Here is a 14,973-nt window from a genome sequence, read left to right on the forward strand (position 1 = left end):
TATCAGACTAAGAGATTATCAAAAATCAGCTTGAGCAGAAATACAAAGGCTCCAATCCTAACACGCAACTTTCTTCTTGTTCATTTTTTATTTTTTATATTTGTTTTCTGAATTGCTAAGACACAAACTTATAAGAAAGTTGAAAAAAAGTCCTAAACTCAAACCAAATCTACAATAATTTCACGGAGAAAGAAATCTGATTCCGTATGCTGGCAACTAATTTTGGGAAGGTGACAGGAAGTAAGATTTCTAAGGGTTTGAAGCTTGTCCAGGTGATCTGCGTCTGATTGGGCTCATGCTGCTCTTGGATAATGGTTTCGGATTCTCGCATCTCATCTTCATACTGTGCCCTGGTGGCGTCCATGGCAATGATTTCGATGGTGGTAGGGGTTTTGGCTTTCCTGCATCACAAGGCCAACATTCTTAAATTTCATCATTTCAGTTCAAGTGCAATGCTACTTGTAAATCTTTAAAAACAGAGTAAACCTAATTAAAAGGAAGATTAAGATAAATTTGAAACCTACATTGTGAGAAGAGGTAAACCTTACCTGGAACTTTTCTGACCTTCACGCTGGTAGTTTTCTTTATCAACAGTAGTTTCTTATCAGCGGGCTCTGAACGAACTGACCTCATGTCAGATGGGATTTTCCTTTCTGGAACTTCAGTGAAAGTAGACTTCATATCAAAACCAACAGACTTCACGTCAGATGTAAAAGACCTGGCATCAATTGCTGGCACGTGATGATCCTCCACTACAGAGTTACTCTCATCCCAGCCATTTGAGGCTGCTTCACTTGCTGCTTCAGAATTCTTAAATTTAATTTGCACACAAGTTTTTTCTTTCTCTATAAGCCTATAAGAAAACATTTGAAATGGAATTTGTGACACTGAAGGCAGCTCACAAGTCACCTCCCCTTGACACTTCTTTAGAAACCCTACCTCCAAGTCATAAAAATCTACAGGGGGCGACTGTATATAAGGCTGACCGTCATTAGGGTTCATCACAAGGAACTTCTTGATGTACCTCAGAACCCTACAAATAGACGAGAAAGTAGGGCGATAACTTGGCTCCGTATGCCAGCATTTCTTGGTTAAGCTTACAAGGTATTTTGGTGAAAGGGATGGGAATAATGGCCGTTCTCCTGCTCTTATATTATTGATCATTTGATCTCCTTGAAGATGCCCATCCTCAAAGGGAAGTTTCCCTGTCAAGAGCTGGAAACAAAGCATCCCAAAGCTATAAACATCTGCTTTCTCTGTGTACTTTCTACTGCTGGCATTTCTTGCCTGTTCTTGCTCGGCCAGAACTTCTGGGGCATGCCAAATGCAAGTATCGACTGGACTTGGCTCTGGCGATGAATGTCGAGAAGAATGATTTTTGACAGATGTTAAGCCAAACCCTGAGACTTTCACATGAAAATAACCTTCTGTAGATTTCCTGGGTTTGAGAAGGACGTTACTAGGATTAAAATCTCCCACATAGATCTTCCGTGAGTGGAGAAATTCCATTCCTCTTGCAATCTGAAGCATAATATCAACTACGGTTGGAAGAGGGAACAAAACCCGCTTCTTCGGACTGCTGTTCTCTTTTATGTAAGAATAGAAATCTTTGGTCATCAATTCCATTACAAGGAAACATTCCTTCTTGTTTTCATCATAAAAGCCACAGAGGTACTGCACTATGTTGGGATGGGAAAGAGACAACAGCATAGAAATTTCGGAATTCAACGGTTCAAAATCGTGAAAGAAATGTCTCAAAGCAAAATTCTCCCCTAGCCATTGAATTTCCTTGTGCTGATTTCCACCTAACCTTCTCCTCACTTGGTAATCTTCTGCTTCTAACAAAATTGAACTTGGTGGGAGTTTGCCATTAGCTGGTGCTAGTACATTTAGTTTCTTCAGCAGAAGTTCTCCAAGTCGATGCTCACTCTTTCCTGGTGGCAATGCCCTTCTCTTCTCCTTGATTGTATCAATAAGAAGCCATCTATCTTCTCTCATAGCCCTCTCCATCTGCCTACAAATTTCCCGAGGGACCAAATACTGCTTCCCAAAATTCCACTGGAAAAGTTTGGGATCACTCCAACCCCTGTCATACTTTTTTACCAGCATTGCCCTCTTCTTTGTCATCTCTTCCTGGTCAAGTCCAGAGATTTCTCCAGCAATCTCAACCGCCTCGATAACAGCAGGAAAGCAGCTAAGCAAGTTGTGGATGTGAAACTCGACAGAGTCCTTATTCTGATGAAGGCTAATAGCTTTTCCCCACCAATCTTTGTTATCTAAGCAACGCCTAACATAAAGTTCCCCTTCTTTGAATACCCTATACACCTCTTTCAAAGGCTCTTCTAGAGGCCTCCACTTGGTGTTCTTCTCTTCTAGTTTTAGGTTCTGCTTGATCTCCTCCGCTATCGTTTTAAAGGCCAAACAAAAGATATTAACCAGCAAACAGCACTGCTTCTGATTGATCTGAATATCATCTTGCAATACCATCAGAGCCTTCAAACTTCCCAACACTTCCCCTGTCTGCCTGAACTGTTCCATCCGAATCTCCAAATGGAAGGAAAGGCAATTAACCCTAGATGAAGCAATGAAAAAAATATTTTTTCCTGTCAAGTTTAAAAACTCAACAAACAGCACTAGAAGGCGAGGGCCTGCAACCAAAAATATTAATCAAATTAAGAAACCATCAGACCATGTTGCAAATCAAAGCAGAAACATTAAAAGAAAAATAAATTAAAGACTATATAACATCGGAGTTCGGACAACATATATTATATTCTTACAACATGTTCTGAATACAAGAAATGAATTGAAGAAATATATAAGAAAGGACCTGATTAAATCCATACCTGAAGCCAAAACCTTCTTCTTCCTTGACCTTAACCAAATCAGCTGTCAAGAAAATGAAGACTGCAATCAAATTCTGCCAAATCAACAAAGAATCCGAAGGCCCCTTCTCCAATCTGATCAAAGATGAATAACCCATCTCTATATGCTATCCCAAAAGGCAAACCGAAATAAAAAACACACGCACAAAACAAAAGACAATCAAACAAATAGAAAAAAACACAAGCAAACTGACCGGTTAAGGAACCAAAAAGCTGCCCAAAAAGCACCTGAAGGATACAAAAACAGTTACAAAAGAAGAAGAAGAAGAAGAAAAAACGGAAAGTCCGAGGTGACTTGTCTAATTTCTCAACTCCCCAAATATAAGCAAAAACTGCTTTGACTTGTCTAATTTCTCAACTCCCCAAATATAAGCAAAAACTGCTTTGACTTGTCTAATTTCTCAACTCCCCAAATATAAGCAAAAACTGCTTTGACTTGTCTAATTTCTCAACTCCCCAAATATAAGCAAAAACTGCTTTGACTTGTCTAATTTCTCAACTCCCCAAATATAAGCAAAAACTGCTTCTTCTTCTTCTTTTAATTTTTCCCTCTTAGTTTTTCTGCCTTTCTTTACAAAACTGAAGAAGAGGAAGAGAGAGAGGGAGAGGTAGAGCAAGACCAAAGAAGGCTTGACCGTTGATCTAGTCCCGGTTTCTATGGAGACAAGTCTCCCTTGTTTTCCTTTCTCCCATATTTATAGCTTCCCGCGACTTTCGCTTTTGATTTTTCATATATATATATATATATATAACAGAACCTCATTCACCATGATTCAATAAAAAGAAAAGCCATTTTTGTTATGATTAAAAAATTGAGAAACATTATTTTATTGTGACTAATACAATACATGGTGGATTTTTCCAATTAGTTTCCGAATTACAAATAAAATAACCCATCGATTACTAGCTGATGTTGAAGTTATTATTTGTTAATGCTCATACGTTTTTAATATTGATCTAATAAATTAGTCTTTCGAAAAACACCAATCACGGATATGATGAGGTGAATTCAACTATTTGGTCACTGTAGACTGCCATCCTTCAAATGGTTAATTATTATTTAGGATATAATTACGCATATATTTTTTTTAGGAAAAAATAGCTTTTTATTTATATTATTTTTTTTATTGATCATCATTATCAAAAAAAAAAAAAAAAACTAACAAGGAACAGTTAAGCATTGTGTACGAACTTCTAATTTATTATGGATTCACACATTAAATTTATTATTTTACCCTTGCCAGACAAAAATAGCTTGGTTAGGAGGCTAATTCAGTTTTTTTATGGGATACAAATCCCATTGCCAAATTCACAAAGGGCATTATGGTCGCTTTATATTTTTATTGCGTAGTAAAACTACTTCATTGCTAACTTTTCATTAAATTTGTATAAAAGAACATTTTTGGTTTTAAACTTTATTTAAAAAATTGAATTGACTAAATTGCTTCTAAAATCAATTTTTTTAAGCCTTGCATCCATGAGTATTTTTGTTATTTTCTATATTTTAGATTTTATGTCCTCTTATTTTATGATATTTTATATATGTCCTCATGTCCTCTTATTTTATGATATTTTAGATTTAACTCTTATTATTTTAATTTTTAATTTTGATGCTCTGTCCTATCATCAAATTTTAATTTGTTTTTAATGTCATTCTTAGATATATGATCATGATTTTTTTTTTCAAATTTAGTTCTTTTTCTCTTGGATTTTTTTTGTGAATTTTCTATCCTTTTAATTTTTCTCTTTAATTCAAAGTTTGATGATACTTAAGATTTGATCCTTGTTGGTTTGAATTTTAATTTTTATTCTTATTTTTTTATTAAATTTTAATCTATTTTCAATTTTATTCTTGAATCTATAATTTTGGTTTTTTTTTTAAAGAATAAGTAACCCTCATTCTCTTGATTTTGTTTGGATTTTTTTAATAATTTGATTTTTTTTTAATTTTAACATTTAATTCAAAATTTAGGTTGTCTTCTCATTGTTATTATTTTCAAATTAGATCTTTACTTTATTAATTGACTTTTTTTTTTTAATATTAACATTTGATCCAATGGGAACTAGTCTTCGTGGTGTTTCTTATAATTTTTAGATCTGACTCGGGACAAGTGCAGGGTTATGAATTAGGTGAATTAACCCTGATCAATTTATTTTCTAAAAAAAAATAAAATAAAAAAAATAATTAATAAATTTTAACTTGAGTTTTTGACCATTTCACCCCTCATAAAAAAAATGTTTTGAAACTCAATATAAATTAAGCCTTAGATCATAGGTCAACCCATTAAGTCAAGTTGAGTTTTAAAATAATGATTTTTCAAATAGTTTCTTCCAGTTTAGTTACTAGCTGGGGTTTTAAGTTTAAAAAATTAGCATAGGTTGATATCATCTTTTTTCTTATTATATTTTTCAAAGTTCTTCATTTTAAAAAATAAACTTTATTATTTTATTCAATTTTCTTTCAATCATATTATTTTCATTTCATGATATAGACAGATTGAGTGGTCTATATATTTTTTAAGATTGTTTTTTTAATTTTTTATAATTTTATTCTTTAAAATCTAGTTTTTTTAAATTAAACTGTCTTTTTATCGAATTATCTTATTAAAATTATCTTATTTATATGATCATGCTCGTAAATTTTGGTATCCTCACTTAAATTTACAAGTTCTTAATGCTTTTAGATTTTTTTATTTATTAATTTTATTAATTTTATTTTTTTTATATTTAAATTTTTAAGAATTACCAGGCATAATTTTTTTTTAAATATATTTATATCGCTCGAGCATCGCTTTTTTCTATGTTTAAAAAAAGAAGAAGAAATTGTCCGTGACCCGCGGGAAACGAAGCCACCTATCTGGTCATTATTATTGGTCGACGGGAGTAGCAGGCTGTGGACTACAGGGGGTTGAAGTTCGTAACGGCCATCAGGTGCTTGATCGTCCTACCAGCGTAAAGTACGTGTTATTGCCACATGGCGCGTAATGGAATGATATTGCCCGGCACGTCCACTTAGTCGTGACGGCGTGGGGCCACGATGTTTGATATTATTATTGTTATTAATAATAATAATAATGGCAGGTCGCTGTGTTTACTTCATGCCTAACGCCTGCATTATAATTTTCTCGTTTCTGAGAATACTTCATGAACGCAAGGGCTCGTTGCTTCCCAATGGCTAAAAGTTTGGAATTTTGCTATTAAAAATAATTGGGCAGATGGTTAAAAAGATTTACCTTTTGAATTTGAGTATTTCAATCAATGTTTTGGAAAAACCATTTATTTGAATTCATATGATATAAAATATTTATTTGTAGAATTAATAAGAAAATAAATACTTCTCTTCGTGAAAAAATATTGCTACAAAAAGAGTGTATTGTTGTTGTTTTTTTTATTACTATTATAAAAACTATTTTCCAGTGGTATAAACAAAGTTAGAAGCACATTCATACCTGTTCTATCGGTACGCATATATTCTTTCTAAGTTACCTCTGTTTTATCTAGGAGAGTTAAATAGACAGATAATTAATTGAGTGAGCGTGTTCATAGGGAAAGCATAAAGAGATTTGCATGGAAGTGCAGGACAAGCCCAATACAATAAAAACTAGTATATTTTATCATGTTTTATTATGGGTAAAATTAATTTTTTAAAATATAAAAATTATCAAAAATATAAAAAAATTAATTATATTATTAAACCTGATTAAATAGATTAATTTTAAAAACTTTCGAATAAACTCTTTGCACAATTTAAATTAGTTCAATTTAAATTAATAAATTTTAAAGGTTCAAATATAACATTAATGTTATATAAAACATAAGTTTGTTTTTAAAAAATCTTTAAGAAGATAATATTTTTTAAATATTAAAATAATAATAAATTATACAGGTTATGAATTCTATTAATTGTATATAAGACTTTAACATTTATATGTGTGTTATGTTAATATATTTATTAAATTATGAAAAAAATAATTTCATGTGAGCCAAATTAAAGAATGTAAGATATGGCCTACGGAAATGGGATGATAGACTCTTAAATGATTTAATAAATATTAATACTAAAATTTTATTGGTAAGTTTGAGAACTAGTTTTCTGTTTAATAACTATAAATTTAATATAAATGTGCTGTGAAAAGAATATATTCAGAAAATTATTCTTTAGCAACCCCTTAATTGTACTTTTTATTCTATGAAAAACATCCATGAAAATAATTGAGCAGTCGAAGAGAAATACAATTTTTTTAATCAATTTACATTCAATTTTTTTAAAAGGGCTTGTCATGGATCAAGGCACACTTCTTTAAATAATTATATAAATATACAAATTATAAAAAATATAATATCATAAATATTATAATTTATATTGGATTGACATGTTTACTATCAAAGAGAGTTTTAAGTCATCATACCAACATCGTTTTCCTCGCTAGAGATAAGGATGGGGGATGGAGGCAGCCTGAGTTTCATTATAATAGTAGGATGGCTCACGAGACCGGCCGGCCCCTTTGGAGGTTTCTTGTAATCTTTGATTTGAGCTTAATAATTCAAATGGAGAAAATTGAAACATTAACTGTGTGGTGATCTTCTGATGACTAAACGAGCGAGCAGGCTGACAGCACACCGCATGTGTATATATATATATAGATAGTCAAGTAGTATTTTTAATCACTGGCATTGAATAACGCTTTTATCGGTCTTCTTCCAGAAGCTAACCGAGCAAGCTCCTGACGACTAGAGCGTCTACATACAAAGATCATTGCCATGGACACCAAAATCGGGAGACAAAATAAATATTTTTAAGAATGATTGGTTTTATGGTAATTTTTATAGTTATAATTTAAAAAAATTATTTTATAAAAATTATTTTTAATTAAGTTTGGTTTGATATTGATATATATTTGGTTAAAACTGTGATAAAAATTGAGATTAAATAAAAAATAATTTAATATGTTTAATTATAAATATTTTTTAAATTGAGGTTATAAAATAATTTTAAAAAATATATATTAATATTAATAGTTTTAATACATACAATAAAAACTAAAGTTTTTTTATTTTTTTAAACGTACAATAATATCAGATAAAATATAATTTGAAATAAAATTAGAATTACAATTAAATTCTACAAATACTATATTATTAAATAATCTACATTTAATTTATAGAGTTTAAATTGAATAATGTTAAATATTAATTTTTTAAATAAAATATAATTAAAATAAAAATAAAATTTATTTTTTTATTTTACTTAATCAGATGTAATTTAATATATTTAACTTTAAACTAAATTTGACCGGAATAGTAGAAACAGCCTCTTCATTATACACTTCAACAATGAAATCACTTTTCACAGTTAAAAAAAAGCATCATTGTGCTGCTTTCAATGATTATGTATTTTTAACAAAAATAATAATGAGGCACATGAACAATGAATAAAATTCTATTAAATATTAAATATTTATTTTCTTTGATTTTTTTTAAAAACAGAAACAGTCACGAAAACAAACAACACTAGGAGAAACAGGCAACGTGGCCTCTGCCAAACGGAAACACATCGTTTAGATTAGGCTACATAACCCTCAGCTGATTTCACACAAAACTCTTCTAATCCTTCTCGAATGCAGTAAGATCCTCACTAGTCTCGGAGAACTCACTTTCCTCCGTTACGTACCCTCACCAATATACCAGTGCACGAAAAAGCACGTCTTGCATACATGAGGCAAGATTTGTGGTCAACGTGAGAGAGGCACCTCGCAATTAAGTCGCAATACTGGTGTAGCAGGGAGATCATGCAAATTACCCTCCGCACCCTGGCAAGATCACCACCAAGAACAAGAACAGAGGGTGGCTGGTAGATGATACCGCACTTGAATCTAGTGGGGACAAATTGAACAGTGCGCTTGGTCTTGATGGTGGCAACAGCAACATTAACGTCCTTATTGGGCACAGCATCACCATGAAACATCAGGCAACAGGCCATGTACGTACTTTCCGCGGCAAGGATCACAATTAGCTATCATAGACGAAGCTCGAAAGAGGCATGCTAATGAGAAAAAAGATCATGAACTTGGCAGAAACTAGTCAACTTGGCCCCACCACATCGATCCTTACTCAAACCATGACATCCCAAGCAAAAACTCGTAGAAAGAAAATGACTACATGGAAGGACACCATCTATCCACCCGACTTGAATATTGGCATATATATGGGCATCAAGTAAACATTGGCATATACATGGGCATCAAGCAAACAAGTTCCCTCTTTTGAGTCACCAACAAGAAAACATATAAGCACACTAAGGCTACTAAAAGTAAAATGTAAAGTGAAATATCCTGAGTTTTCCGATGATGACGAACTTAACGTTTTGGTTCCCTAAGCATGGGAGATACATCCTAGACGGGGGTGCGTTTTACCGAGCGGACGCAGACAAGAGAAATTAAGGTTTATATTAACCTAGAAAAAATTGCAATCAATGAGAGATTTGAGCCTGCTATTCCATGAAGTTAACAAACTCTATCAGTGCAATGTTTCATCTGTACAGATCTACATAACTTCGATTTCCCGGGGAGAAGGTACTTCTGCACGGTGTTGAGAAATTCTCATCAAGTTTAATTCTTAAGAGAAAAACAAGCTGCCAACGATCTCCAAGACAGATGGGCTATAAGCAAGGACTTGTATTCAATGAAGAAAAACCAAACGGCATAATTCCTAACATCGCTAATATTAAAGCTCTACTCTTCATTTGCTTAAAACACACTTAAAGTAGTGTTTATTGATATATAATACGCATTTATATTGTGGAATTAGACCTCTTTTTTTTTTAAACAACAATTTAATTAAAGAGAGTTTGTTGATTTCTATAAATTATCTTAATAGTATTACGACTTAATTCATAAGATAAGATTTGAAAGTTAACTTGCTCAATTTATGTTTTTCCGTTCTTTTTAATTGTTTTTTTTTAGTTTTATATTTTATTGTTAATTGAAAATTAAATTTTATAATTTATTTCAGTTTATTTTATGTAATGTTATCCTAATTTCATTATTATAGTTATGAGTTTGATAAATTAATTTAGTTGATTTATATTTTTTTATTATTTTTTTTAATTTCATCTTATAATATTTAATTAATATAAGAATTATACTTCATAATTTATTTTATTTTTCTTTTTATGAGATTAACTTGGTCTCATGATCTAAATCACGGATTTAGCAAGTTAATCCTAGTTGATCTGTATTATTTTTTTAATTAGTTTTTTTATTTTATTTTTTAATATTAAATATATTAAAAATTATAGTTCATAATTTATTTTAATTTATTTTTTATATAATTATTATAGTTTTATAATCTGAATTATGAATTTCACATATCAACCCTTATTAATTAAGACTAATTTAATATATTATTATTTTAAATTTTTCTTGAATTAAAATATTTTTTTTTACTTATTTAAATTATTTTTGAATTAATCATATAAAGAGGTAACATGAGATAATTCTTATATAATTTTTTTAAAAAAAAAATTGCTAGAAAATAAGTTATAATTTACTAAAAAAATTTATGTTTAAAAATATTTAATCCGAAGTGTCAGTTATCCAGCAGATATTTTTTGTATCGAGGAGAGGACGTAATTGTAATTATATAAAGACTGTTTAAAATATTAATACATCATCCACGAACAAAAATAATTATAAGCTGCTGGAGTGGGGAAGGAGTTGAGAAAGGAAAGAAAAGAAGGCAGAGAGAATAGTAGTAATAATAGTAGAGTTGCGAGGAAATCGAGGAAGACGAGGATGCAGTGGTACTTCGTTGCCGTACTTCTCACAATTCTCACCAGCTCCCAGGTCACTCACTTTCAAATCCCTAACTATTTCCGTAAAATCTCGATACATCTCTTTGATTTTTTTGTTTAAGTTTCGAATCTACAATTCCTTTTAGCCACTGCTATTGATTTCTTGATTATGAAAATGTAATTGAGAGTTAATAATTATAAGAACATGAGAAAAGAGAGAGATCAGGCATTTCTGTTTTGAGAAAGAAAAGATGAATAATAGAAAAACCGGATGATTGATCGAATAAGATGAGTGAATTGATTTCGTGTGCTGTGATGGTTGGAGGACGTGGAGAGCATCCGAGGAAGTTAGATTGTATTTAGAAGAGTAATTTTTATGCTTTTTTTCAGAAGATGTTAAATTATTAATAATTAACCTATCCTCCTCCTTTTATATTATGCTGGTAGGGCATTTTGACGACTCTATCTCAGAGCAATGGAAAGTATTTGTACGACTATGCCACTGTACCCTTTCTTGCTGAAGTTTTCAAGGTACTTTTTTTTTTTGGATCATGATTTGTTAACCTGTTTTGTCCATGTAATTTGACATTCCTGTTTATTTAAAAAATGCAGCTGCTTCTTTCTACTGTACTTCTTTGGAGAGAATGTCGGATATCACCGTCTACCAGGGTGACCACAGAATGGAAGAGTGTGCGCTTATATGTTATTCCTTCAATCATATATCTAATTCATAACAATGTTCAGTTTGCTACATTGACTTATGTGGATACATCCACGTATCAGATAATGGGTAATTTGAAGATTGTTACCACTGCGCTATTATTCAGGTGCCTGGTTTGTACTATGATTATGAAACTATGCCCTTTGATCCTTAACTTTCCGAGTTACATATCTTTTAGTTTGAATTTAGCATCATTGCAGTTGATCCATTGACTACCCCCTCTCTAAACTGCATTCTTTAGGTTATTCTTGAGAAGGAGACTCTCTAATCTGCAGTGGATGGCAATTGTTCTATTAGCTGTTGGAACAACCACGAGCCAGGTGATTATTTGAATTGTCTGTGCTGTTATTTAAGCTATTGTTTTTACTCTCCATGCTTTGTTTAGTACTTTGGTTTTTTGTACTTATGTACGGGAAGTTCTTATCGAGATTAAAGTCTTAACAACATGATCATTGTCTTTGTTTTAATGAGTTCTTTCATGATCCTAATTCTCTTTTGATTAACATTTATCTATAACCAGGAAAAAAAAAAACTATTTATGCCATTTCTTTTATTGTAGGTCAAAGGTTGTGGAGAAGCATCCTGTGATTCTTTGTTTGCTGCTCCAATCCAAGGCTATATGTTGGGGGTACTATCTGCTTGTCTATCTGCATTAGCAGGTGTGTACACAGAGTTTCTTATGAAGAAGAACAATGATAGCTTGTACTGGCAAAATGTACAATTATATACGTAGGTATCTTTTCTCCACTCACTGACTTTTTCCTTTCCATATATTAGTTTAGTAATGTTGCATACAAGTAGTCATGCTAGAAATCTTGATCTGATATCTTCTTCGAAGCTCGAGGACCTCTCTTTCACTTCTTAATATATTCCTGACTCTGCTCTATGTACATGCTATTTGCAATAGAGAATGTGGAGTCATTCCATGGTAAAATATATTATTATATTCATCACTATGATGGTTTAGGTATTTCCTTCCATTTCAGATTTGGCTCAATATTCAACCTGGCTCGGCTTGTCCTGGATGATTACAGAGGTGGCTACGAGAATGGATCTTGGTGGCAACGCCTTTTCAATGGCTACAGTATTACAACTTGGATGGTTGTTTTGAATCTTGGATCCACTGGCTTGTTGGTTTCATGGTTGATGAAGTATGCTGATAATATTGTGAAGGTAAATTCTTTTTTTGTGGCTTGTCATAAATCTTTCTCAGAGGATGCACACAAGCATGACAATATCCCTTGGTGCCGTGTGTCCCATAGATGCAGATGATGAGAGGATTGGTAGAAACTAGAATGCTCCCTTGATTTTTCATTTATATACTGTAGTATTGTTCTATAATATCTCCATCTTTTCAAGCTGAAGAGGGGAAGGGAGGACCAAGACCCAGGATCTCTCTGGATCTAGTCAAGGGTGGTTGCCACAAAGCTACCCTTGCTTGTCATCATTCCATACTATCTGTTTGTTCATGAATCTGCCTGAAACCATGACGGAAGAGGTCTTTGTGAGAACTTCATTCTTCTGGCATCATATGCAAAGCCATTTCCTCACAATTTATAGGATGCTCAAGCTTTATTAACTGTAATTTTCCATTTTGAACTCAAAAGTCTGCTATAGTCATGCTCATAAGACTGCTGGTAAAAGAAAAGGCTCCAGGTTTTTGACAAAATATCTTAACATGCCACCAGTGTTAGAGGATGTACGAAAGTCTTGAGTCTTTTTACTTGTAATTTAGGCCCTTTAGCCTCAAGTGCCTTTATTAAAATATTATACTTCGTTTCTCCCTGTTTCAGGTGTATTCTACATCACTGGCAATGCTTCTAACGATGGTTTTGTCTGTGTACCTCTTTAACCTCAAGCCTACTTTGCAGGTATTCATGCACTCACAGGTTATCAAATATAAAATCCTTTCTGCCTATAGCATATGCTGGTTGATTTCGATACCATCAATGATGTTTTATTTTCCTTGTCATGCTGTAGCTTTTATTGGGTACAATCATCTGTATGATGTCACTGCACATGTATTTTGCCCCTCCAAACATGCTTGTGGATTTGCCTACACAAGTCAGAGCTGCTCCTGAGAGCCTGAAAGAAGTAGCAGTTGAGCGAAGAACAGATTCCTGATGTTTCTTGCACATCTCAAAAGACTAGCCTCTGCCAATTGCTTATTGAAAGTGGCATGAAAGCAATTGTTCTGCACAGCAGGCATGAAGAAGCATGATGTCCTTTAATCAGAACCCATTCTACAAACAACTGAATTCTTCTCCACTGTTAACAAATGCTATATAACCCATCTATTAAGATTTTGGCTCTAGTTTCGAAAGAAAAAAATGGTCAATTTTGTCTAATTATTTGCAGTATCAGCTAAAAGTAGAATTCAGAATCATTATCAATCATGAGATTCTTGTAATGTAATTCCTCTTATGTCCATTTTTTTCATTGATTACGATCATCCATAAACATTGTTTTATTTGTTGATGACAGATGCTATCAAGGTTCGAGATATTTGTCAGCCCTTTTCTTCAAATTTTCCATTTAAGATTCATGAGATTTCCTTTGGTTGAATGAACGTTGTATTTTCTCGTGTATGATCTTGACCCCATCACTTCTTTTATGCCTACAGCTCTGTACTTCTATCTATTAAAAGTATTACTGCGGCAGGCTTAGAAAGTCTCGCCACATGATGCAGATTATTTAGCAAATGGTCAGCCTGTATTCGAGATGACCTCTAGAATTCAGCGAAAGAATAAAGAAGGCTAGCCTGTAGAGCTTGAAATCAATTCCTTCCATTCAAAACAAATTTAGATCTGCTGATCAAACGATTAAACCTGGTGAAGAAAGAAAGAGACGACTCATCAAAACAATAGAGTTAGGACAAAGACGAGCCCAGGCAAGACATGTTCTTCTCACCTCGCCCTAAGAGAATCCTCGCGTAAAGGTGTATTCACCTAAACAATCATGTTATGTTGAAATCCAAAAGGTGTAGAATAATGACCTTTTGATGAATGAATTGTTCAAGAAAACAGAAAATTACTATTCATTTCTGAAAGTTGGCTTGAAAGACGAACCTTGGTCTCGAAAAAAAGCAATATTATATGCTATTTTATGATTATGGTTCATATAGTAAAGAAATTCTAGCCATACGATTCCTTGAGCATTTGATTTGGAGTCTCACGTGGAGCTTTGTGTTCTTTAACATGCCCACATATTAATGCCTATCCATGGAAATCTACATTAAGTTTTTAAAGTTGCATTACATGATCAAATGCTCTCCCTTACTCTCTTGGATGCCTATATGTGTCAATTACAAGGCATGCTTATTCACAAAAGAGAGTTGAGAAACTGGCCCAACACTGCCTCTTCGGTCATCAAGCCATCAAAAGGAAACAACTGTTCTTCCTTCCAGATGCCATTGCAGGCAGTATCCCAGGTACAAGAAGAGGGACTATAGCCATGCCTGAGTAGATATTGGGCTGTTGCTGTTGGAAATGTTAACAATCATTTAGTAGGCAGTGATTATTAATGAGTGTGCCTACATGACATCCATATATTAGTGTTGACAATAATCTGCATGT

General features: G+C 32.8%; 2 protein-coding genes and 1 pseudogene across 3 annotated transcripts; 1 reads left to right on the forward strand and 2 right to left on the reverse strand.

The window, feature by feature from the left end:
* Nucleotides 1–58: 58 nt before the first annotated feature.
* LOC105124293 (mitogen-activated protein kinase kinase kinase 7-like) lies at nt 59–3,578 on the reverse strand. 2 transcript variants are annotated; one of them, XM_011024252.1, is made up of 4 exons: nt 3,080–3,578; nt 2,847–2,889; nt 549–2,648; nt 59–401 (listed from the first exon to the last, which is right to left on the reverse strand). In XM_011024252.1, exons 3-4 carry the CDS (start codon nt 2,536–2,538, stop codon nt 250–252), a joined length of 2,142 nt encoding a protein of 713 aa, XP_011022554.1. In that variant the 5' UTR covers nt 2,539–2,648; nt 2,847–2,889; nt 3,080–3,578; the 3' UTR covers nt 59–249. The 2 variants fall into 2 exon arrangements, with proteins under 2 accessions (XP_011022554.1, XP_011022552.1); XM_011024250.1 differs by having other exon boundaries at nt 2,847–2,960.
* A 4,870-nt stretch (nt 3,579–8,448) lies between these two features.
* On the reverse strand, nt 8,449–9,675 carry LOC105124433 (tubulin alpha chain-like; annotated as a pseudogene).
* Nucleotides 9,676–10,573: 898 nt separating this feature from the next.
* LOC105124294 (CMP-sialic acid transporter 1-like) lies at nt 10,574–13,930 on the forward strand. The gene is made up of 8 exons (XM_011024253.1): nt 10,574–10,729; nt 11,125–11,208; nt 11,290–11,504; nt 11,640–11,718; nt 11,958–12,127; nt 12,385–12,571; nt 13,192–13,269; nt 13,379–13,930. Exons 1-8 carry the CDS (start codon nt 10,679–10,681, stop codon nt 13,520–13,522), a joined length of 1,008 nt encoding a protein of 335 aa, XP_011022555.1. The 5' UTR covers nt 10,574–10,678; the 3' UTR covers nt 13,523–13,930.
* Nucleotides 13,931–14,973: the final 1,043 nt, after the last annotated feature.

This window comes from Populus euphratica, unplaced genomic scaffold, assembly GCF_000495115.2.
Source record: "Populus euphratica unplaced genomic scaffold, PopEup_1.0 scaffold4.1, whole genome shotgun sequence".
NCBI classification, from domain to species: Eukaryota; Viridiplantae; Streptophyta; class Magnoliopsida; order Malpighiales; family Salicaceae; genus Populus; species Populus euphratica.